Source organism: Mobula hypostoma, chromosome 27, assembly GCF_963921235.1.
Source record: "Mobula hypostoma chromosome 27, sMobHyp1.1, whole genome shotgun sequence".
NCBI classification, from domain to species: domain Eukaryota; kingdom Metazoa; phylum Chordata; class Chondrichthyes; order Myliobatiformes; family Myliobatidae; genus Mobula; species Mobula hypostoma.
Window position 1 is genome coordinate 16,794,765 of NC_086123.1, and position 24,736 is coordinate 16,819,500.

General features: G+C 41.9%; 1 protein-coding gene across 3 annotated transcripts in view; it reads left to right on the plus strand.

Moving 5' to 3' along the window:
- The window catches only part of LOC134338456 (transmembrane protein 132C-like), a 1,064,025-nt gene that overhangs the window by 993,528 nt on the left and 45,761 nt on the right, over positions 1–24,736 (plus strand). For all 3 annotated transcript variants that reach the window (XM_063034272.1, XM_063034274.1, XM_063034273.1), the window contains one exon: positions 13,642–13,915. In XM_063034272.1, the coding sequence (XP_062890342.1) occupies positions 13,642–13,915 (274 nt within the window). The remainder of the gene's footprint in view (positions 1–13,641; positions 13,916–24,736) is intronic.

Below are 24,736 nucleotides of genomic sequence, written 5' to 3' on the forward strand. Positions count from 1 at the left end.
TCACCACATGTAGGAAAATGCGTTGCACTGAACGACATACAGTGTAGATTTACATGTTAGGACTGGAAAATTGTAACCAAGAGGAAAGATTGGATATGCCAGTGTTATTCTTTTTCTTTTTGGAATGGAGGAGGTTGATGGTGTGTGCAAACAGATGAAGACACCTAGATGCAGTTCATAGAAGTATCAATTTCCTTTGGCAGAGTAGTCAAAAACCAGGTGGAGCAGATTTGAAGTCATTGATAAAATCATAACAGGACAGATAACAAGACAAACAAAAATCAGCCAAAGGATAATGGGCGTCTGCAACTCACTGTCTAATAGGATGGTAGTGGCAAACAACCCCACCACATTGTAACAGTACATGTGTACTTGGAGGTCATGGCTTGCAGGAGTGTGGACCTAATGCTGACAAAATGGATGGGGGTAGATCAGCTGAATGTCTTTCATCTACGTCCTAATATAAAATATAAAGTGACTTTAGAGGGTTCTAGAGCCGTCTCATCGGAGTTACCATTCCTTCTTAAAGGATTCATTTGAGTTTGGATGGTATGAATGTTATGCCTTCCTTTGAGATTATAAACTTGAATTTAATGGTCAACTAATCTTGGTACATTATGTTATTCAATCAATTCCTGGTACTCCATGAGAAAAGTGGAGCTGGAGATGTTTCTGGGGTGGGAAGGTTGGAGAGAGTGATGCCATAATTGGCAGGGGGTGGTCAGAAACCTTTTTGATGGGGTAGGTAAGGGTTGGTGGTGTTACTGCTCTGTAAGATGTTTAGCCAGCATCTCCCTCCTCCCATTTGCTGTGGGATTCCTGAGCCCTAGGAAACCTGTGACTATAGTTTTCTACCTCACAGGAGCAGGACTGAACACTCACGTCATCAGTTGGTGGTCTGGGAATACTTTACCCGTTCTGCAACTTTTAAAGTCTTTCCTAACTGATTTTTTCCTTCATGGCCCTGTTGACCATATCATTGAGTTTTCCTAAGAATGGCCCTTCCTCAGAAATCGATAAAGTTTGTCAAGGAAGGCTTTTCTTCTAAATCCATGTTACCTTTCGTCTACTGAGGTATTACTACACCAATCAATACCCACCCCCCCAAAAAAACTGGTTTTATTTGTTTCAGTATTTTATATAATGGAAGTTATTTATATCCTTGTAGATAATTGTACCTCCAAGAGGACCACAACCTTGTCATTGGGTTTGGAGGCTTGTGTAGCTCACTGACTTGGAAAGCTATGTTAGCTGGAGTCTGGACCTAGTGTTTTGACTCTTGGTAGGGTCACCCATGCCAAACAGGTCAAAAGGTAGAGGCCAGACTGAGATGGTCCAGGTTCGGGAGATCAGCTCAGGGCTAACAACCATGACTGGTCAAAAATTTATTATGGAAACAGCAGAGAAGATTCCTACATCTGTATGGTTAGAGGACCTTCATCACTGCCCTAAACACCAGCAACGTAACAGGCTGTAACAACAGATCATTGTAAATTCCCCTTTTGGAATATGTGCATCACAGGGTCAAATTTCTCATAACTTATTTCAGAATTTTATATTAAATGGAAGATATTCATATCTCTGCAGATAGTTGTAAATATTTTATTCCCTCTTAGGAATGTGTGCATCACGGAAGACGTTTCTAATTACATAGAACATAGAATAGTACAGCACAGTAAAGGCCCTTTGGCCCACAATGTTGTGCTGACCCTCAAACCCTGCCTCCCATATAAGCCCCCACCTTAAATTCCTCCATATACCTGTCTAGTAATCTCTTAAACTTCACTAGTATATCTGCCTCCACCACTGACTCAGGCAGTGCATTCCACGCACCAACCACTCTCTGAGTAAAAAACCTTCCTCTAATATCCCCCTTGAACTTCCCACCCCTTAATTTAAAGCCATGTCCTCTGTATTGAGCAGTGGTGCCCTGGGAAAGAGGCGCTGGCTATCCACTCTATCTATTCCTCTTATTATCTTGTACACCTCTATCATGTCTCCTGTCATCCTCCTTCTCTCCAAAGAGTAAAGCCCTAGCTCCCTTAATCTCTGATCATAATGCACACTTTCTAAACCAGGCAGCATCCTGGTAACTCTCCTCTGCACTCTTTCCAATGCTTCCACATCCTTCCTATAGTGAGGTGACCAGAACTGGGCACAGTACTCCAAGTGTGGCCTAACCAGAGTTTTATAGAGCTGCATCATTACATCGTGACTCTTAAACTCTATCCCTCGACTTATGAAAGCTAACACCCCATAAGCTTTCTTAACTATCCTATCCACCTGTGAGGCAACTTTCAGGGAACTGTGGACATGTACCCCCAGATCCCTCTGCTCCTCCACACTACCACGTATCCTGCCATTTACTTTGGGGAATTACAATGAACAACTCAAGATATAAGTAAATGAACAATAAACTATAGTTCAATGACCAAAGCAACATCAGGTATATATGTACATTGCTCTTAGTAACATATTCACAAAAAGGAGGTCTACAGCACCGTGCAAAAGTCTTGGGCACATATATATAGCTGAAGTGCCTAAGACTTCTGCACAGTATTGTAGTAATTTTATGTATTGCACTGTACTGCTGCAAAAAAAAAACAAATTTCATCACATATGATAACCCTGATTCTGCTGTGGGCCTCTTTTGTGGACTGAGAGTAGGAAGGGGACAGGGTTAGGGGAATCATGGTTGGGAAAAGGGCAAGGGAGAGAGGAAGGAACGGGAAGCACCCGAGGGACATTCTGTAATGATCAACAAACCAATTGTTTGGAATCATGTGACCTTGCCTGCTGCCTCAGGACTGGGTGTGTCTGCACCCACGCCACCTCCCCTGGCAATCCTTCTCTGCCACCTATCCAATACCCCACCCACGGCAGTTCACCCTCGCCATTCCCGAAATCCTTTGCTCCTGCCAGATTTACAAATTCTCTCTCCGCTCCACATTGACAAATACAGTCTTCGGCCCCCTAGCTATATATATGTGCCAGAAGCTATTGAACAGTACTGTATGTCCTTTCAAAGATCTATATTTGATAACTATTCAAGAGATGCCACTCATTCAAGTTCCATTTTCTTTGTAATTTTTGGAATAATTTCTTTCACTTAGATTGGCATTGAAATAGTACTTTTTTTGGCCATAAATGAAATATAAAAAGCTCGTAGGCTTGAGAAACAGGCCAATACTTCTTAATAAAACTGAAGATCCAGAGAGTTATGAAGTATGTTTCAGCTCAGTTCAGTTAATCATATTATGCTTTATTAGGCCCATGGGCTGCTGACTTCAACGTGAATAAGTGAAATGCATTATAATAATATTTTTTATTACCTGATAATTAAGTTCCACAGACAAAATTTTGGTAAGATTACAAAGCTAATGAGTAAAGGTGCTTTAACCCCTTGATAGCTCCGAGCCACAAGGGTCGGAAGTTGTGGCTGTCACTGCTCCCTTGCGTCTAGACAAGCAAATGCCACATTGCGATGAGTTGCAATTGATTCCTGTAAGAATAATTACCCAGGGTCAGACAATTACTATTGTACAAAAAATTCAAGCAGTTCAAGATTACTAATGCACCTTGACTGAAGGGTACTGGAAAGCTGGGAAGTAACCGTGCGCTCACAGGGAGATAGTGTGATGGTGTTATTTCCAACAATTTGGTTTTGGCTTGAGCTCTTTAATTCTTTGAATCATCTGAATTTTAAATAGGGCTAAATGATCATGCATCGCACTGTGCCAGGAGTATCGGTATTAATGATACAAATACCTTATGAAACTTTGAACTCTTTTACTGTTCTTCATCAAGTTATGATATTGTTGCACTGTTGTAACTATATGTTAAAATTATGTGGTTTTGTTAGTTTTTTCAGTCTTGGACTGTCCTGTGTTTTGTGATATCACCTCGGAGGAATATTGTATCATTTCTTAATGCATGCTTTACTAAATGACAATAAGAGAGGACTGTGTGTCCTCATAATCAGGGGTAAGTTTTTTTATGCAGAGAGTGGTGAGTGCGTGGAATGGGCTGCCGGCGACGGTGGTGGAGGCGGATATGATAGGGTCTTTTAAGAGACTCCTGGATGGCTACATGGAGCTTAGAAAAATAGAGGGCTATGGGTAAAGCCTAGGTAGTTCTAAGGTAGGGACATGTTTGGCACAGCTTTGTGGGCTGAAGGGCCTGTATTGTGCTGCAGGTTTTCTATGTTTCTCTATGTTTTTATGCTGGAGGAGATCAGGTGTTATCTGTGGAGGGACATGGGCGTCAATATTTGGGTCAGGACTCTACATCGGTCCAGATGAGGAACCTCAACCTGCAACACTTGCAGTTCACTTCCCTCTACAAGTGCTGCTTGACCTGTTGAATTCCTTTCTTTCTTTTTAAATCTTTTTATTGAGTAAGTATACAAAAAAGGTAAGCCATATAAACATTAATACAATGTTAAAGTATAATAAAATTCCAAAAGATAACAATACCAAAAAGAAAATACTACAAACAATGTAATTTAAGCATAAGAAACCAAGATAACATAATAGTATACTAGATTTTATATATATCAATGGAAAAAAAGAAAAAAAAAACCCCAAAAAAAAAACCCACCGTGCAACTAACTAAAAGCAAAGCAAAGCAATGGGCTAACTTGAAACCAAACAGAGTTAAACTTAAAATCACGTCCTCAATCCCGACCTCCATTAAAACAGTGAAGAGAAAACAAGAAGGGTAAATATTACATTAAATGAAAATATCGAATAAAAGGTCCCCAAATCTGTTCAAATTTAAATGAAGAATCATAAAGGTTACTTCTAATTTTCTCCAGATTCAAACATAAAATCGTCTGAGAAAACCAAAAAAAGGTAGTTGGAGCATTAAGCTCTTTCCAATGTTGTAAAATACATCTTTTCGCCATTAAAGTAAGAAATGCAATCATTCTACGGGCTGAAGGGGAAAGATTACTAGAAATTTTAGGTAGTCCAAAGATAGCAGTAATAGGGTGAGGAGAGATATCTATATTTAATACCTTAGAAATAATATTGAAAATATCTCTCCAAAAAGTTTCCAAAGTAGGGCAAGACCAAAACATATGAGTTAAAGAGGCTATCTGCCCCGAACATCTATCACAGAAAGGATTAATATGCGAGTAAAAACGCGCTAACTTATCTTTGGACATATGTGCTCTATGAACCACTTTAAATTGAATTAGGGAATGTTTAGCACAAATAGAGGAAGTATTAACTAATTGTAAAATCTGCCCCCAATCATCCACAGAAATGGTAAGCCCCAATTCCTGTTCCCAATCTACCCTAATCTTATCAAATGGAGCTTTCCTAAGTTTCATAATAATATTATAAATCATAGCCGATGCACCTTTCTGACATGGATTAAGGTTAATTATCGAATCTAAAATATATATAGGAGGAAGCATTGGAAAGGAAGTAAGTATAGTACTTAGGAAATTTCTAACTTGTAAATATCTAAAAAAATGTATTCTTGATAAGTTATATTTATTAGATAATTGTTCAAAAGACATAAGGGAACCATCTAAAAATAAATCCAAAAACCGTAAAATACCCTTAGTCTTCCAAGTTTGAAAAGCGCGATCCGTAAAAGAGGGAGGAAAAAATATGTTACCTAAAATAGGAATCGCTAACCCGAATTGATTAAGATCAAAAAATTTTCTGAATTGAAACCAAATGCGCAAAGCATATTTAACTATCGGGTTAGAGACCTGCTTAAGACGTTTCGAATCAAAAGGAAGAGAGGAACCTAAAATAGAACCAAGTGTATAACCCTGAACAGATTGTAATTCCAATGCTACCCATTTAGGAATAAATAGTATGTCCCGGTCAAGTAACCAAAATTTCATATGTCGAATATTAATAGCCCAATAATAAAATCTAAAGTTAGGTAATGCTAAACCTCCATCTCTCTTAGCTTTCTGTAAATGTATTTTACCCAGTCTCGGATTCTTGTTCTGCCAAATAAATGAAGAAATTTTAGAGTCAACTTTATCAAAAAAAGATTTAGGAACGAAAATTGGTAATGCCTGAAACACATATAAAAATTTTGGCAAAAAAAACATCTTAACTGCATTAATACGACCAATCAAAGTTAAATATAAGGGAAACCATTTAGATGAAAGTTGAGTAATATGGTCTATTAATGGTAAAAAGTTAGTCTTAAATAAATCTTTATGTTTACAAGTAATTTTAATCCCAAGATATGAAAAGTAATTATTAATCAATTTAAATGGAAATTTATAATATAAGGGAAGATGTTTATTAATCGGAAAAAGTTCACTCTTACTAAGATTTAATTTATAACCTGAGAAAAGACCAAATTGTGCTAATAACTCTAAAACAGCAGGAATGGATCTCTCAGGATTAGAAATATATAAAAGTAAATCATCAGCATAGAGACCTGTTGAATTCCTGAAGAACCTCGGTAGACATTTTTACTTTGGCTGGCGTCCAACACAGTCCTTGGCAGATGCCATTGTTCTGGTGTTGCATTTCAATTGAACAATCCATGGATTATTTTGCTTTTAAAAAATCATCCTTTTGCACATAGTTACCTTCCAAACCAACTTTCAGAGCCACATAATTTCGTGTTGATTCTTTCCCTCCTGTAAATTTGCATGTTCACATTTTAAGTCAATATCCTTGTCTCGTTACCTGCCATTTTTAACCCGTACTTCATCTTGCCTTCACTTTGGCAATGTGGCCAAACGAAAGATGGTGATCAATCAATATACAGGAGGGCGATTGGAAAACTGGCTACGTGGTGTCACAACAGCAATGCCTCACTCAATGTCAGTAAGACAAAGGACGTGAATATTGACTTGAGGAGGAGGAAACTGGAGGTCCATGAGCTAGTCCTCATCGGGGAATCAGGGGTAAAGAGGGTCAGCAAGTTGAAATTCCTCAGTGTTTACATTATTTCAGAGGGCCTGTCCTGGGCCCAGCATGTAAGTGCAATTACGAAGAAGCATGTCAGCACCTCTACTTCCTTAGAAGTTTGCAAAGATTTGACATGACATCTAAAACTTTGAGAAACTTCTATAGGTGTGTGGTGGAGAGTATATTGTCTGGTTGCATCTCACCCTGGCATGGAAACACCAATGGCCTTGAATGGAAAATCCTACAAAAAAAAAAGTAGTGAATACGACCCAGTCCATCACGGGTAAAGCCCTTCTTTATGTTCTATGTGGAGATGTCGCAGGAAAGCAGCATCCATCATCAGGGGCTCCCCCACCACCCAGGTCGTGCTCTCTTCTTGCAGCTGCCGTCGGAAAGAAAGTACAGGAGCCTCAGGACTCACATTACCAGGTTCAGGAGCAGTTGTTACCCCTCAACTATCAGGCTCTTGAACCAGTAGGGATAGCTTCACTCAACTTCACTTGCCCCATCACTGAACTGTTTCTGCAACCTATGAGAGTCACATTCAAGGACTCTTCATCTCGCGTTCTCAATGCTCATAGCTTATTTATTTATTATTATATATTTTTTCTCCTTTGCATTTGCACGGTTTGCTGTCTTTTGCACCTTGGTTGTTTGTCTGCCCTGTTGGGCATGGTCTTTCATTGATTCTATTGTGTGTCTTGGATTTACTGAGTATGCCCGCAAGAAAACACATCTTAGGGTTGTATATGCTGATATATATGTACTTCGATAACAAATTTACTTTGAACTTTGTGAAAACAGAAAGAAAGAAGTGATATTCTTTCCTGATGCTTTTGGCTAATGATCTGTTTGCTCCATAATATTCAGGAGCTCACGATTTAAAAGGAGCTATTTAATTACAAAATATTTTACCAGCAATTAACCTTTCATGTAGGATTCTCCATTCTTCTGCAAGCACCTCATAGGGTCTCTCGGATCTTAAATCAGTATTAAAGATCCTATGACCCCGTGTGCAGAATGGCAGGATGTTTTACTGACTCTCCCCGCCAATGGTCCCAGCATTGCCTTGCATTTTTTTTACACTTGGTTCCATCAAAAAGTTCATAGTTGGCCAGTTGTTCAATTACTGTTTAGGAATTATGTTGTGCTCCAATTTGCCTGCCACTGCAACTGAAGTTATGTTTTGTTCCGGGTGTTCATTCCACACTGTCGTCTTCTCAGTGAATGTCTTTATACAGTGAAGCGCTGAATAGCATCAGTATATACATGGTAATTGAAAAAAAAATGCATTTGTGTCGATATATCCCATCACACAGTGCCTTCAGCAATAATCCCAACATGAAGCAGTATTTACCCTAGTGATGTATTCCCTGGGTGAAACATATTTTTATATTTAAACCTCCTGTAAGTAACTAGGAAACTTTTTCTGGCTGGCAATTGTTTGCATATCCCAGAAACTCAGCTTCTTCACAAAAATTACTGATCCTCATGAGGGAAAATGCCATTGTTATGACAGTTTATTTCTTTTCAGCATCATATGTGTAACATAATCATTATCATGTTCAAGTTTTAAAATCAAGCTACTGACAAATCAGCATTTACAGTATTTCCATTTCCTTGAAAAAAACTACACGCCCTATTTCCTCAGGCTGCATATTAGTTCATGTATGACCGAAACATGAAAGGGAAGATTGGCCCAAGCTGATGTTTATAAAGGTACTAGTGAACACCACATAGCTTATTAGCAAGATACTGATAGGCTGTTGTTTTATGACCAGAAGGGAGGGAGTAATCTACCCTTTGAAGCACTGGATTGTAAAATTGCCTTGAGAATCCTATTGTTCACACCTCTGAGTTTGGAGCTACAAGGGCAATATGTTAATTTGATTCTCAGCTCCCATTGTCACCCGTCAGCCTTGGAACCAATGATACTCCCTATTCCCTCCCAAGGAGAATAATTACTAGTTTGCTATTATAGTTACCTGTTAAAAGTAGCTACCTGAATCTTTTCTAGGCAAAAAAGTACATCACAAATTTATTGGACCAGCATGCTGAATGCCATCATAAGCAACATCTGGAAGGCCAATGCATCATCTTCCTCACTAGGGCCTTCAACACACGACATATCCTTTTGAGCTGATTCCTTCCTACCAATTTTAGAATTAGCAGCAAGCTCATGCTTTCAACATCCTAAACACATAAATATGTGTTTATAATACTTACCTTCCAAACAAAACCTTTCTGGGACTGTCACACTTGTTTGTGAGATTAGCCATGCAGGGTCTGCTGTCTACTTAATGTTCTTCACAAGTATTTGATAAAACATTTTGGGTTGGTTATTACTTTTCTTCTACATCAGTCATTTCGGGTGAACGGGTAGAGATATGTCTCTAACAAAGTAGGTGTAAGACGCTCCCTCCCTCCTCTTGCCAAGTGTAGCACCTGCATCGCCCCCTTCCCCCTCGATCAGGGTCACGTGAAGCCATGGGAGCAGGTGTTGGATGGTCTTACAAGCGTATCACAAGTCCTGATTGTGAAACCACTGATTCCAGGCGGACATTCTCTGAAGAGTATTGATAACTGTCTGGGGTCACCCGTCCTGTAAAGACAGTGCTTAGAAAAAGGCAATGGCAAACCACTTCTGTAGAAAAAATTTGCCAAGAACAATCATGGTCAAAGATCATGATCGCCCATGTTATACAACAGGGCACATGATGATAATGATGATAAGTATTCTCTGTCCTTATGTTGAAACTGGGGACTAAGTTGATTAAGATATGAGGCTAGCCAGTGCTTTAATTGGCTTGAGAGTCCAATTGTATCATAAAATGCAGAGGGGCATTTAATATTACCATTTTATTAATGTGGCATTTTATTAATAAAATATTTTACTTGGCAAATATATCAGTGAGATTGCTTGTTTGGTTCGATGTATCTACTAATATCATTTCATGTACAGTTCAATTAAGTTCCAGCTTTTAGCACTGAAACTTTCATTCAGTCAAAAAAGAAGTCGCAACGCTATGGTTCAGCTCAGGAATTTTGGGCTGCAATAATCTTTTCACAATACAGTGTTAAAGTCTGTAAGTGTCAGCAGACCTTTAATTATCACATTAAACTCCCTGTTCCTCTAGCATTATGCTGTATAATGCCCTGAAGAGCCATTGAACAATATTCCAGATGGGAGAGACTTTTGGTTTCTCAAACTTGCTAAGTATCATTTTCATATAAAATGCAGGAAGATTATTTCATTTTACAAGTGATCAGGAATTCCAGTGATGGAAATTTTTCCTACAGAATTCACAAATATCTCACAAAAATTTGAGATATAGAATAAAAGGTGCTCTCTCTGAATTCATATGAAGAAAAAAAAGTAAACGCAATTTTTCTTTCTTCAACTCGGGTTTTGTGAGGTGCTTTGGCATTATAGAAAACTCCAAAATGGACTGTTCTCTAAGAACACAATCTCCTTGTAACACAGTGGTGAGGGGGTGGCCCCCTTGTATTCACACATGGGATGTGTGTGGTGTTGGCTATCCAACATTTAATGTCCATTACTTATCACACGTTAAAAGTCAGTAAGGAGTTCTTGCAGGTCACGTAGAAAAGATACCAACAGAGTGCAGTTCAGTAAGAGGTTATAGAATTTTGATGTTTTGACAATGGAAGATTGATGATATGGTTGGGATGATGTGTAAAATAGTGCTGACATGTTCCATCATGGACTGCCGTTTTTGGTGTGGGTCTGTGGAATGAGAATCCTCCCTGGTAGCTGCTGACTGTCATTCACGACCAGATGTGTCAGGACGGCCGAGTGTTTACCTCATCCACTGCATTGTCTTCAGATGAAAGAAGCTTGATAAGTTAGAGTGGAATAAACAGACAGGAATTAGTTCAAACTTACTTACTTACTGCCTTTTACGCCACTGCCGTTTAGAGCAGCTATGAAGGCCCTCCATCTCCGTCAGTGTTCTGGCCTTCCTTCATCATGTCAGTAGCTTCCTCTCAGTTTTCAGTACTGTTAGTCATGCAAGTCCTGAATGGAGACCCAGCAATATTGTCACACTCAGATGTAGAAGGATTCTTCATTGTCGTTTCCATAACAATTTTGCCCTGAACTGAACTCTCGGGAGTTCCCTATAACCCTTAATTCCCCTACTATGCAAAAATACTACTTCCCAGTTAGTAATAACAGCAAGCATTATAGGAATAGTTTTGTCAACCAATGACTTGAATTAAACCTGGTATTGAAGATTGAAACCCAGTGCATGGCATTGACTTGGAGGTTGAAAATTTGAACAAAAACTGAACAAAATGGGTTAATCTTTGCATTGATCAATCAGGTTTGACCTGAAACTCGATACCTCATTGAATGATTTGAAACAGCCCCTGGTTGAACTGGAGGAGATCGTGAAGCCCGGTTGAGTAACTAGTAACTAGTAGAAAAGGGGAAAGATACTGCTGTGTGGGGAGGTGCTTTAGTGGAGTGGTAGCTAACTGGTGTTTTAATGACACATCAGAGTTTACCTTACTGGGGAGTCGGAACATCGATGCAGATGCTCTATCTCGTCGGGCGCACGACGAGTCTGGCACGGCCGAGGAGTGGAAGAGTGTCCCTGCCCCGGGAGTAAAGGCCATGTGTCAAATTGGGAGCGACGGGGAAGCAGGAGCCCCGATGGGACCGGATCGGGCAGTGGATCAATTGGGGGTTGACGGTGATGCGCTACCCACTGTTTACTGTAATTTGCCTGCTCTGAGGACCAGGCAGCTGCCGGAGTTGAGCCCCCAGGAAGTGGGGGCGGCTCAGCGTGATGACCCGAGCATTGGCACTATCTGGTACGTGGTTAGCCAGGGTGATATGGGGCAGGTGGAGAAGGCGAAGCATGCCTCCGTTCCCCTACTACTGAAGGAGTGGCCCCGGTTGAAGCTGAAGAACCACGTCCTGTACCGGGTCACGTCGCCCCCGGACCACCCCCGGCGCTGGCAGCTGGTCATGCCTGAGAAGTATCGGAAGACTGTGCTCCAGGCTCTACATGATGATTCCAGGCACTTAGGGGTAGAAAAGACCTATGGATTACTCAAGGACCGGTTTTACTGGCCCCGGATGAGGGGGGAGGTGGAAGAATACTGTAAGACCTGTAGCCGTTGCGTCAGGAGGGAGACCTTGCCTGCGCAGGCGGCTCCGTTATCCCACTTGCAGAGTGTGGGACCCATGGACCTGGTGTGTATGGATTTCCTGTCTGTTGAGCCAGGCACCAGCAACACCGCCAATGTCTTGGTCCTCACAGATCACTACACTAGGTATGTGCAGGCCTTTCCTACTAAGGACCAGAAAGCAACTACAGTGGCGAAAGTGTTATGGGAGAAGTACTTTGTTCATTGTGGCCTTCCCCGGCGGATCCATAGTGATCAGGGACGGGACTTCGAGAGCAGGCTTATCCATGAATTACTGGGTATGCTTGGGGTTGAGAAATCCAGGACCATCCCCTATCACCCGCAGGGTGATTCTCAGCCCGAGAGGTTTAACCGAAACCTGCTGGACATGCTCGGCACTTTGGAGATCAGACAGAAGAGTAAGTGGAGTCAACACAGTCTACCAAGCCTGTAGGTTCTATGCGAACCAAATTCAATAACAGAAGAAAGTTAAACCAGCAGTTAGGTAATTTCTGTATCTTCTGCATCCTCTATATTCTCTCTCTCTCTCCTCCCTCCCTCTCTCTCTCTCTCTCTCTCTCTCTCTCTATCTCTCTCTCTCTCTCAACATGTTTGCCCTAAAACCCTGGTTAGGCCACATCTAGAGTATTGCATACAGTTCTGGTCACCCCACTGTTAGAAAGATACTGAGGCTTTGGAGAGGGTGCTGCCTGGTTTAGAGGGTACGTGCTATAATGAGAGGATGGATAAACTCGGGTTGGTATCTCTGGAATGGCAGGAGCTGAGGGGAGATCTGACAGAGGTTTATAAGATTATGAGAGGCATAGATAGAGAGCATTTGTTTCCCATGGCTGAAATGTCTAATACCAGTGGGCATGCATGGAAGGTGAGCGGGGGTAGGTTCAAGGGGGATGTGGGGGGTAAGCTTTTTACTCAGAGAATGGTGGATGCCCAGAATGAGCTGCCTGGTACGGTGGTAGAGACAAATACATTAGAGGCTTTTAGGAAAAGTTTGGATAGGCACATGGATGTAAGGAAGATGGAGGGATGGGAACATGGTGTAGGTAGGTGGGATTAGTGTCTGGGTGTTTTTGGTTTGCTTTTTAGCTAGTACAGTACAGCACTGTGGGCTGAATGGCCTGTTCCTGAGCTGTACTGTTCTGTGTTCGAAAACTGCAATTACAGTTATTATTACTTTTCTGTTTACTTCGTGTTGTGCTGATGTTAAACAATAGTCAACGAAGAGGAATTCTTCTGAATTTGCAGCTGTGGCTGCTCACAGTAACATTGTCAAGAATTCTTTGATGCTGTATCACACAGTACACCTGGGAATGCAGTCAGATATTCAACTGTCCTCACTGTTGTCACCTCATATTTAATCGAAGTTTGTAGAATACATTGTTAGAATGTGATTTTTATATGTATTTCCTTTCAATTATTGCAAATAAGCTGAAATCCACTAACCCCACTCCACCCGAACCCCACCTTCCCTGTTCTATATATACTGCTTCGCTTATTTAATATTTACACAGTTGTGCATTGTGCTACTCAAATGAGGAAAAGACTGTTGATGCTTTTTTTTTGCTAGGCCAACCCGGGACAGCGATGATGAGGATGATGATGAGAAGAAAGGGAAAGGATGTACTCTTCAGTACCAGCGGGCCATGGTGAGGGTCCTTACACAGTTCGTAGCCGAAACACTGGATCCTGGTGGGCCGCTGGCCTACATGTTAGGGAATGACTGGCAGGCCGACATCACGGACCTGGTGACCGACTTTCTGAAAATGGACAACCCGCGGGTCGCGAAGCTAGAGGGCGGGAGAATCCTCAGCGGGCAGGAACTCGGAATGGCCACGCTTCAGGTATGTGCAGACCTATCAAGTCGATGTGATAATCGTAGCACGTGGTGAAGCCTGGCATTGATACTGACTGCCCCCCTTTAATGTTCGCTTCCTCTAATACGTGCGAGTTTGTTTTCGAGAAAAAAAATCCCTTTTAGAAAGTTCGGTCTGTCACTGAATACAGCAGAATTGTATTCAGAATATTCCACTTTATGATGAGGCCTGACTGACTGGCTCCTGAGTGGTTTGAGTCCTTTAAAAGTAACAACTTGCAGAGAACAATAATAAGATCATTGCTGATTGACACCGCAACTGGAAAAGGTTTAGTTTGATTACAGAAACTGAATAAATATTTTATTCTCAAATGCACTTTCTTTTTCATTTTTATTTAAATAGCAACTTGCCTGAATGACAAAAAGATTGTATAACATTCAGCCAAATCAACTTTGGGGAATCAGCTGCAATTTCCTATTATTTCAGCCATTTTATCTCCTGTCAGGTCCTAGTCTTTTAGTTACAAACTCCTTGAAAGTGAGTCTGTAGGTTGTGGCATCATTTCAGAGTTGAGATGAGTGAAGCTATCCATGCCAGTTCAGAAGCCTGACAGTTGTGGGGTAATAGTTCAGTGGTTTGGTTGTTCCATCTAATAGCAGAGAATGTATACAATATACAACCTGAAATTCTCACTCTTCACAGACATCCACGAAACAGAATTAAAAAAACCCAAAGAACGAATGACAAAAAAAACATTAGAATGCCAAAGCCTCCCTCCCACACACAAACAGAAGCAAAACATCAACCCTCCTCCTCTCCCCACCTGCCTCAGCAAAATTATCACCCCCCCACCAAGCAATAGCAAACTCCCCAAACAGACCATGATCTAGAGTCCATCAAAAAAAGCACTGTTCATCCAAACACTTTGACATGCCGCAGGCTCTCTCTGTCTCATGAAGGAGGGGAGAGGGAGGTATCGCTCCTGCCACAGTGAGAGGGAGACTAACAGCTCGCTGTTTCGATGTTACGGTCTGCACCGTCTCTTATTTCGACAGCAGCGTACACTGCTGTCGCGGTGTTCCGATCTCCCGCGACGCTTCAGTTGGTGACACCAACGAGGACTCGGGTCGTCACTGGGGCTGCAGGGGTGCGCATCTCCTAGGCCGCTCCTGGAGGTATCGAAAACACCAGGCCACTCGGCGAGTTTCGAGAGCGGAAACCCATCGCCATGAAGCACCGCAGTTTAAGTGGAGCTGTAGATCACAGACTCCGACAGGACCCCCAACCACCTTGAAAAGGAAAGAAGAGGCATTAGAGAGAGAAGAGTTTAAACGATTTCACAGATGAGCTCTCTCTGGTGCCACCTTTAGCTCAGCCACTTGGGTAGTAACTGTTTCTGTACCTGTGGGGATCAGGCCTATGGCACCTGTAACTCCTACCTGATGATAGTACCGAGAGAAGAGAATGGCCTGGATGGCAGGATAATGAACGCTTGATGACTGGGCTGTTTCCACCACTTTTCTGCAGACTGCTTGAAAGCAAAGCCAAGACCACGGCCAACACAAGTAATCAATTGAAGAAGAGAAAAGAGCATCATTTGCATGAACTCAGATAAGGGAATAAAGATCTAGATGGATCATGTGTACTGCTCAAATGGTCAGACTACGACTAATCTTTTCTGTGTGTCAGTGCACATTGAAAAAAAGAGAATATTACTGGAAATTAATTGCAGTATCAGTCATGTCCGAGTAGGAACTTTAGCAACATTATTACAATGAGAAAACATGAAGTCATCTTCCATCCCTTTTGCTAGAGGAAGGATGTAAGTTATTTAATTATTGAGACAGCGTGGAATAGGCCCTTCTATTCCTATGAGCCATGCAGCCCAGCAATCCTTCAATTTAACGCGAGCCTAATCATGGGACAATTTTACAATGACTAATTAACCTACCAACCGGTACACCTTCGGACTGTGGGAGGAAGCCGGAGCACCCGGACGAAACCCTTGCAGTCAGGGCAAGAAGGTACAACCTCCTTTCAGGCAGGAACAGAAAATGAAGCCAGTTTGCTGGTACTGTAAAGCGTTGTGCTAACCACTACACCCACCACGTAGGGATGTGTGAAGTTGGTGAGCAGTGTATGCAGTGCTCATGAAGCAAAGCTCCTATTTTAGATTCACCTACCAGTTGGCAGGTTAATTGGTCCTTGTAAATTGTCCCGTGATTAGGCTAGTGTTCAGATGGAGATTACTAGGCAGCGTGACTCAAAGAGCTGGAAGGGCCTATTCTGCACTGTTTCAATAAATAAATAATCCAAATTGGTGTTGGCGCGTGGCCAAGTGGTTAAGGTGTCGGTCTGGTGATCTGAAGGTCGCTAGTTCGAGCCTTGGCTGAGGCAGCTTGTTGTATTCTTGAGCAAGGCACTTAATCACACATTGCTCTGTGGCGACACCGATGCCAAGCTGTATGGGTCCTAGTGCCCTTCCCTTGGACAACATTGGTGGCGTGGAGAGGGGAGACTTGCAGCATGGGCAACTGCCGGTCTTCCATACAACCTCGCCCAGGCCTCACTCATCATCGAAAATCGATGGACAGCCGAAGAATTCCAAATTTTTATATCTATCCATAAGTTAAATATAATGTTACAGTCTTGCTGAAAGGTGAATACACAGGGTTCTCCAACCTGGATTGTCAATGTCTTTTATCTTTCTCTGGTGTTGGTTTAGTGATCAGTGAAGAATTGTTTACAACTGTTTAGTTACTCAGGTAACATACACTTAATTAGGTGCAGGAGCGAAACCCTGTGTAGCCTCCTGCTGTTGTAGCCCATCCACTTCAAGGTTCAATGTGCTGTGTGTCCAGAGATGTTCTTCTGCACATCAATATTATTTGAGTTACTGTGACCTTCCTGTCAGCTGCAACCAGACTGGCCATTCTCCTCTGAGCTCTCTCACTAACAAGGCATTTTCACCCAAAGAATTTTTATACCATACCATTCTCTGTAAACTCTCGAGATTGTTGTGCGTGAGAATCCCAGGAAATCAGCAATTTCTGAGATACTCAAACCGCCCTGTCAGGCACCAACAATCATACCACAGTCAAAATCACTTGGATCACATTTCTTCCCCATTCTGATGTTTGGTCTGAACTACAACTGAACCTCATGACCATGTCTGCATGCCTCTAGGCATTGAATTGCTGCCACATGATTGGCTGATTAGATATTTGCATTAACAAACAGGTGTACAGGTGTGTCTAATAGAGTGGCCACCGTGTGCGGATTGAACCTGCACCGTTCTGATTCACAAGGCTACAACTTGTCAGGTTGTTGATTTGTAAACAGAATAGAATAGATCAGAGTTATTATCACTGTCTTACATGATATGATTTTTGGTTTTGTGGCAGCAGCACTGTGTCTTCCCATCTCGCGGCGACTTCACAACAACAGACTTCTTCTGTTGCGGTTTACGAGGCATATCGTAGTGTAGTCTTACGAAGTTTATAAGTAGTTTTCGGAAAGTATTTATTAACTTTACTTTGTTTAAACGGTGCTTTGCTGATTTTTTACGGGAGAGCTGGATTTACATGTCTCAATCCGACGTCATCACGTGACGCCCCCCCCCCAGGATAGTTTCAATTGTGCTTCTGTAGAAGATAAGCAACAGCTTTTGTGGGAGCTTGGCCTGTTTCAGCTTTCTGAGGAAGAAGAGTCTGTGTTGTGCCTTTTTTACAAGCAGACAGGTGTTGGTGGTCCATGTCAGCTGTTTTGACAACATAACTCCAAGGAACTTTAGGTTTTCCACACTTTCCACTACCTCTCCATGTATATGGAGGGTGGTGTGTACTCTGTCCTTTGATCTCCTGAAGTCAATGATCATCTCTTTTGTGTCAGAAGTGTGAAGGACCAGGTCGTTGTCCTTACACCACTCCGTCAGATGATCCACCTCAAAGCTGTAGGCTGTTTCATCCTCGTCCGAGATCAGGCCAACCACTGTGGTATCGTCCGCAAATTTAATTATGGATTTGGAGGTGTTGATGGTTCCTTTTACACAAGTGACAAGTGTAGAGATGTAGTAGCGCCAATAGACCTTGATTTTTCTGTTTCTCAGTTTCCCCCCATCCCCCAAAGATGGGTGGAGTTAACTGGCCAGAGTGTATAGGTGTGTGGGAAAATCTGGAGAGAGTTGAGAATGTGGGGAGAGTAAAAAAATGAATTTAATATAGGATTAGCATAAGTAATTTAACAGCCTCCCAGATATCTCCACCTTCACCCTCCTCTCCCTACATCTGGTTCCATTGCCTCTTTTTGTTAAATTGCTTCCAACTATCAACCCCCTACCTTTGGCTCGCACCATCCCCTCCCCTCCCCTCCCTGGCTTGATCTGCCTGTTCTCTTTCACCCCTCCTCAGTCCACCAATCACCTCCAGTCCTGTCTTCTCACTCCCTCGCTCCTCTTTATACTGAGTTTTCCCTCTCTCCACTCATAGTGCAGGGGCAGGGTTTCGACCTGAAACGTCCACATTTCCTCCCCCACCCACAGGTGCTTGCTCAACCTGCTGGGTTCCGAATCAGAATCTGGATTAATATCACTAACATACTCCATACCATGAAATTTGTTCATTTCCAGCAGCAGTACTGTGCAATACATAAATGTGCTACACATTTTACTTTATACTTTATTGTCGCCAAACACTTGATACTAGAACATACAATCATCACAGCAATATTTGATTCTGCGCTTCCCACTCCCTAGATTACAAATTGATAGTAAATTTTAAAAATTTAAATTATAGATCATAAATGGAAAATAGAAAAATGGAAAGTAAGGTAGTGCAAAAAAACCGAGAGGCAGGTCCGGATATTTGGAGGTTACAGCCCAGATCCGGGTCAGGATCCGTTCAGCAGTCTTATCACAGTTGGAAAGAAGCTGTTGCCAAATCTGGTCGTAAGAGTCTTCAAGCTCCTGAGCCTTCTCCCGGAGGGAAGAGGGACGAAAAGTGTGTTGGCTGGGTGGGTCGTGTCCGTGATTATCCTGGCAGCACTACTCCGACATAAAAGAGGTAGATATAAAATATAGATTAAATAAGTAGTGCAAGAATATTGAGGTAGTTTTCATTGTTCAGAAATCTGATGGCGGAGGGGAAGAAGCTGCTCCTCCAGCAGATTGTACGGTACCTTACTCCTGGTTCCACCATCTGCAGTCTCTTGTCTCCAGGATGAATGGGTGACTGGTGATAGTGCACACTAGATGGACTGAAGGGGCTCTTTCTGCACAGTATTTCTCTGTGACTCTAATCTCAGTCCTGTCAGAGATGAGTAATATAAACATATTGTTCTCAGGGCTGTTGTATATGCTGGTCAGAAAAGCTAATAAGTTATCGACGTCAAGTTGAATCATCAAGTCTGAGAGTTTATCCGAGAGCTACCCTGTAGTGCAGTGTTAAAGATGATTTATGACATGCATCTGATGGCATTGAGAGTCACTGGTCACAAGAGCTCTTCTGTCCTTAAAGATAAAAACAGTTGACATTGAATGAGATTTCCACGCAATATTACCCTGTCTCTTTCCAGACCTAGAGGGAATTTGGGACCATGCTCATGTTGTCACAGACTGTCAGCCGTATTGGTCAGACCCTCACAAAAAAAAATGTTCAATATACTACACCAAAGAAACCTGACATTTCAAAGTGAGACTTTTAATTACTAGTTTGATATTAATGGATCCGTTCTGCAAGGGAAATAGTTTAAAGTCAGTCTGTGCACTGCATGAAATGCACAGCGTCTATGCCTGAGGGACTGAGAATAAATGCCAAGGCCAGAGGCATTATTCTCTCAATGTCTCAACAATGATCCTTAAGGAATCTTACTTGAACTATTAGTGACAGTTGCAAAGTATACATTGCAACTGTTACAGACCAGGTCACATTGACGCTGGAAAATGTTTTAAAAATGGAGAACAAAGGCTCCTGATAAATAATGTATCTATGAACAATAAGCATCCCACTTATCTTATATTCAGTAATTAAATGTCCTCTGACTCATTTGCCTACTGTGCGTTTATGATGGAAATGTAATTAAATTGTTATTCGTTATTCATGCTTTTACAAGAAAGATGGTACATCGAAGAAAAGTAAGATATTGTGAGCTATGCATAATTAATCATCTATGGTCTGCCCAAAATACTAATTCTCTGGAGCTGAGAAAGGGATGCCTGGAAGTTTATCCCTAACCCCCGTCCCTCTTTAGTGTGCCTCTGAAATTCATTCCTTTTAAGTTAATTGGCTGTGCTCTATGGTGTGTTTGATATTACTGACAGCAAACGAGTTTCTAAACAGTTATTTATTACCAGGTTACTCGTCACATGAGTGTTTGTGAGAAAGGCTTCAAAGTCATTTTAACTTTTTTCTTCACACATGCTTGCCACAGTGAAACGGAACTTTTCCCAATGCTTTACACCTGGTTTTAGCATTTGGTCACCACCAGAGAAAATGTGGAGTTAAGCCTGATTTATACTACTGCGTAGCCCTACGCCGTAGTGAGCATGCGTTGTTGTGTCTGCGTCGCTCTGCAATTCACCGCCAAAACGCTAGTTGGCGGTGGGGTTTCTATGCCTCTGTGTTGAGTTTCTTCGTGAGAGACATGGACGAGGAAATGCATTTCAAATGCTTTCGAATGTCGGCAGGTAGATTTGACGATTTGGTTCATCGTCTCCAACCATTTATTTCGCATCAGTGTACAAACTTGGCGCAGAAAAGCAACCAGAAATGCGTAGGAGGAAATGCAATGCTACGAAGTGGACCAATCACAGTTGTTGCAGTCTGCGTTGCCGTGACGCGTGAGTTACTTTTCTGGGGAGGTGCACGTCACCCTATGGCGTAGGGTACACGGTACCTACAGTGTACATTTGACGCAGAAGTATAAATTGGGCTTAATTCTTTCACCTCCCAAGGCCGACAGGGCGCTATAACTACAGCTCCATCAGGGTCTGCTGTACCTGTGTAATCCAACCCCAGTTACTGAGCAAGCTTTTTCTTCATTCCCATTTGAGTGGGAAGTAATTGTATTGCCTCATCCATGCCAAGGCAGAACAATGGACTGTTAACCTGGGAGTGAAATGAGAAGGATGATGCTCCATTAGAATGAATCTCACATGATTTAGGTCTTGCATTCCAGAGGTTGATAAATGTTCTGCTCCGACACTGTAAAGACCGTGTCAACTTTGTTCTTTCAAGCGAATGAAAAATCAAAGGCTGTGTCCTTTAGATCTTTCCATCACTTTCTCCATTTATACCTGCAGCTTAGGACTATAAAGGTAGCAACGGCGTGATTCTGCACCGGATACTGGATGGCTTGAGCACTCTGGAAATGATCATGACATAAGTTAATTGTTCAGAGAATGAGAAACTTCCTTGGCCACAATAGAAACAAGACAAAGCCTCCCTCTTGAGCTGAACCATAACCCAGCCAGGCAGTACAGACAAAAAGCATCTGGACATAAATTAAACAATAGCAGCTAACAGGTAGCATGGGAGAGTTAAAGTAATGTTTTTAGTGCCAGTGGCACGGGTTCAGTTCCTGCTACGGCCTGTAAGGAATTTGTGTTTTCCCCGTCACCGCGTCTGTTTCCTTCAGGCACTGCAGTTCCCTCTCACTTTCCGAAGACGTACAGATTAGGGTTAGTAAATTGTGGACGCGCTATGTTGGTGCCAGAAGCACGGTGACACTTGGCGGGCGGCCCCCCCGCCCAGCCTCGGATTGTATTGGTCATTAATGCAAAGAACACATTTCACTACATGTTTCGATGTACATGTGACAAATAAAGCCAATCTTTGAATCCTTCACCTGAGACTAGTCATAGTCATAGTTATACTTTATTGATCCTGGGGGAAATTGGTTTTCATTACAGTTGCACCATAAATAATAAATAGTAATAAAACCATAAATAGTTAAATAGTAATATGTAAATTATGCCAGGAAATAAGTCCAGGACCAGCCTATTGGCTCAGGGTGTCTGACCCTCCAAGGGAGGAGTTGTAAAGTTTGATGGCCACAGGCAGGAATGACTTCCTGTGATGCTCTGTGTTGCATCTTGGTGGAATGAGTCTCAGGCTGAATGTACTCCTGTGCCCACCCAGTACATTATGTAGTGGATGGGAGACATTGTCCAAGATGGCATGCAACTTGGACAACATCCTCTTTTCAGACACCACCATCAGAGAGTCCAGTTCCATCCCCACAACATCACTGGCCTTACGAATGAGTTTGTTGATTCTGTTGGTGTCTGCTACCCTCAGCCTGCTGCCCCAGCACACAACAGCAAACATGATAGACTAACATAAGTACTCACTCTGTGAAAGTGATGGGTAGGTAATAATGATTGATAATATTTGTATAACAATAGAATATATGGGCAATTAATATTTAGAGCCATAAAAGAACCCTTTCCAAGCAGAATTCAAAGCTGGCTTCCAGCTATTCAGGAATGCGTACAGCAATTTAAGGTGAGGCACCTTGAATGAAAGAGGTATTTAATTTCTCCCTCTACGAAGGATGACTGTACCCTGCATATAAAGTTCCCTCTCCGTGCCTGGTTGAAAGCTGAAGGTTGGTGTTGCTGGAGTGTGTCAGTATCTACTCAAGTGCATACATTGTCTCATAGCACAGACAAAGTAAGGCATAAAATTAAGATCAGAATCAGAATCAGGTTTATTATCACCGGCATGTGATGTGAAATTTGTTAACTTAGCAGCAGCGGTTCAATGCAATACATAATCTAGCAGCGAGAGAAAAAATAACAATAATAAAAAATAAGATAAAACATAATAATAAATAAACAAGTAAATCAATTACATATATTGAATAGATTTTTAATAATGTGCAAAAACAGAAATACTGTATATTAAAAAAGTGAGGTAATGTCCAAAGCTTCAATGTCCATTTAGGAATCGGATGGCAGAGGGGAAGAAGCTGTTCCTGAATCGCTGAGTGTGTACCGTCAGGCTTCCATATCTCCTACCAGATGGTAACTGTGAGAAAAGGGCATGCCCTGGGTGTTGGAGGTCCTTAATAATGGACACTGCCTTTCAGTGGAAATCATCCATGTCTTTGTTCCCAGCATGTACAAAGTGGGGTTCGACAAGCTTTACGGAGGATCTGATCTCGGTGATGTTGAGCACCACTGGTCTACTGCCTTGACAACTCAACAGGAGCAGTCTGTGGGCTGGAATGGTGGACCCAGATGACACCGAGTATTGGGGCTCAGACTGTAGCAGATCTGAACTTTGGTCAAGCGGGTGAAGCAAGCAACAGTGAACCAGCCCAAGACCTCCACTGGTTTCCAGTCCTGCCATGGAGGCTGGAAGCACAGGAATCAGATTACCATTTTTCTTTCAGCCCTTGAAGGACTGTTGATCATGACCAGGCCAGGTTATCTGGAACACAGCTGGACTGCATGAGCTGTGAGCAGAACAACAAAGTTTCAGGAAGCACATCACATGCCAGCCTCTACACTGGAAGATCAACACTAATTCTAGACTAAGAAATAATGGCTTAAATCCCCGTGGAAAGGCAGCAAATTGGAAAAGCATGATCAAAGACGTGCTTTCAAGAAGATTTTAAAGGTGGAGGAGAATATGTTTTGACGATAAGGCAGTGCGGAGGGTAATGACCATTCCTTAAAGAACTAGAGATCTAGCTGTTGTTCAAACCAAGAAAATGCCACTGGAATAAAACAAGGCATTTCTAGGGACAGAAAATATATGAGGACTACTATAGCTCTCCAATGGCATCAGTTAAACTCTGGAGAGACATCTTCCGCACTGCCACCTCATGGAGTTCAATATATCAATTAAATCTTTTCTGCTTCTCAAACTGAAAGGCCTATCTACTTAAACATGCAGTCACGAATGTCCCATCCAAACTGAATGTGAGACATTGGCTTCTGGAAGAGTTGTGTTTTGTTATTTATGCAGGAGGGTTTTAAAAACTTTATCTTATTGCACGTTCAGCCTTATAAAGGGGAAAGCACTGAATATTTGGAAATATCAAAGGGATTCAAGCACAAAGTTTCAGGAACCCATTAGGAGATCACTAGCTCCCAGCGGAGGACTGCATCTCGAATACCATCAACACGCCGTGGGAAAAGGTTGACAGCAATATTTAATGGAACAGGTGATCTGCACCATTAGTTCTTCAGCATTATAAAGAAAAATAATTCAAATCCAGAATTTGTCCAATTTCAGCCTCGAGCGCAAAGGACCTTTGTGCTTGATGTTTGGGACTTGAGTTAAGCACAGTTACAAAAAGTATTGCGAATGTAAGCATATGCAGTGATAGGATTCTGCTGCTTCTAACAGTTTGCAGGACTCTCCAATGTGGCACAAAGAATGCTCCCAATGGTTGCATCTAACACAATCTTGTTTCCTAGTAGAATTTACATGCCAAACATTGTTGGAGCTTTCACAACCTGGAGGAGATACCTTGGCATAATCCAGGACAACCATCTCAACAAGCATCATGCCATTGGAAAACTCCGCAGCGAGCACACTCTCAAGTATTTTCAGTGCCATTAATCCTGCTGAAAAGTGACAGACTGTTGTGCCACATTGGTAAAAACATCAGAAGTACCCAACAACAATCTGGGAAACAAGAAAGAATCTGTAGAAAACTTGCAAGCCTTAATCAGATTAATTAATAATTATTAAAAGCCAATATCCATTGTAAACAAATTCAGTATATTTTGTACTATTTTAATATTCTTGTAATTTTGAAATGAATGTTATGGGGAAAATAGACTCTGGGCATAGACAATTGTTTTCTCCAGTGTTTGAGAGGAGTTTGCAGATAATT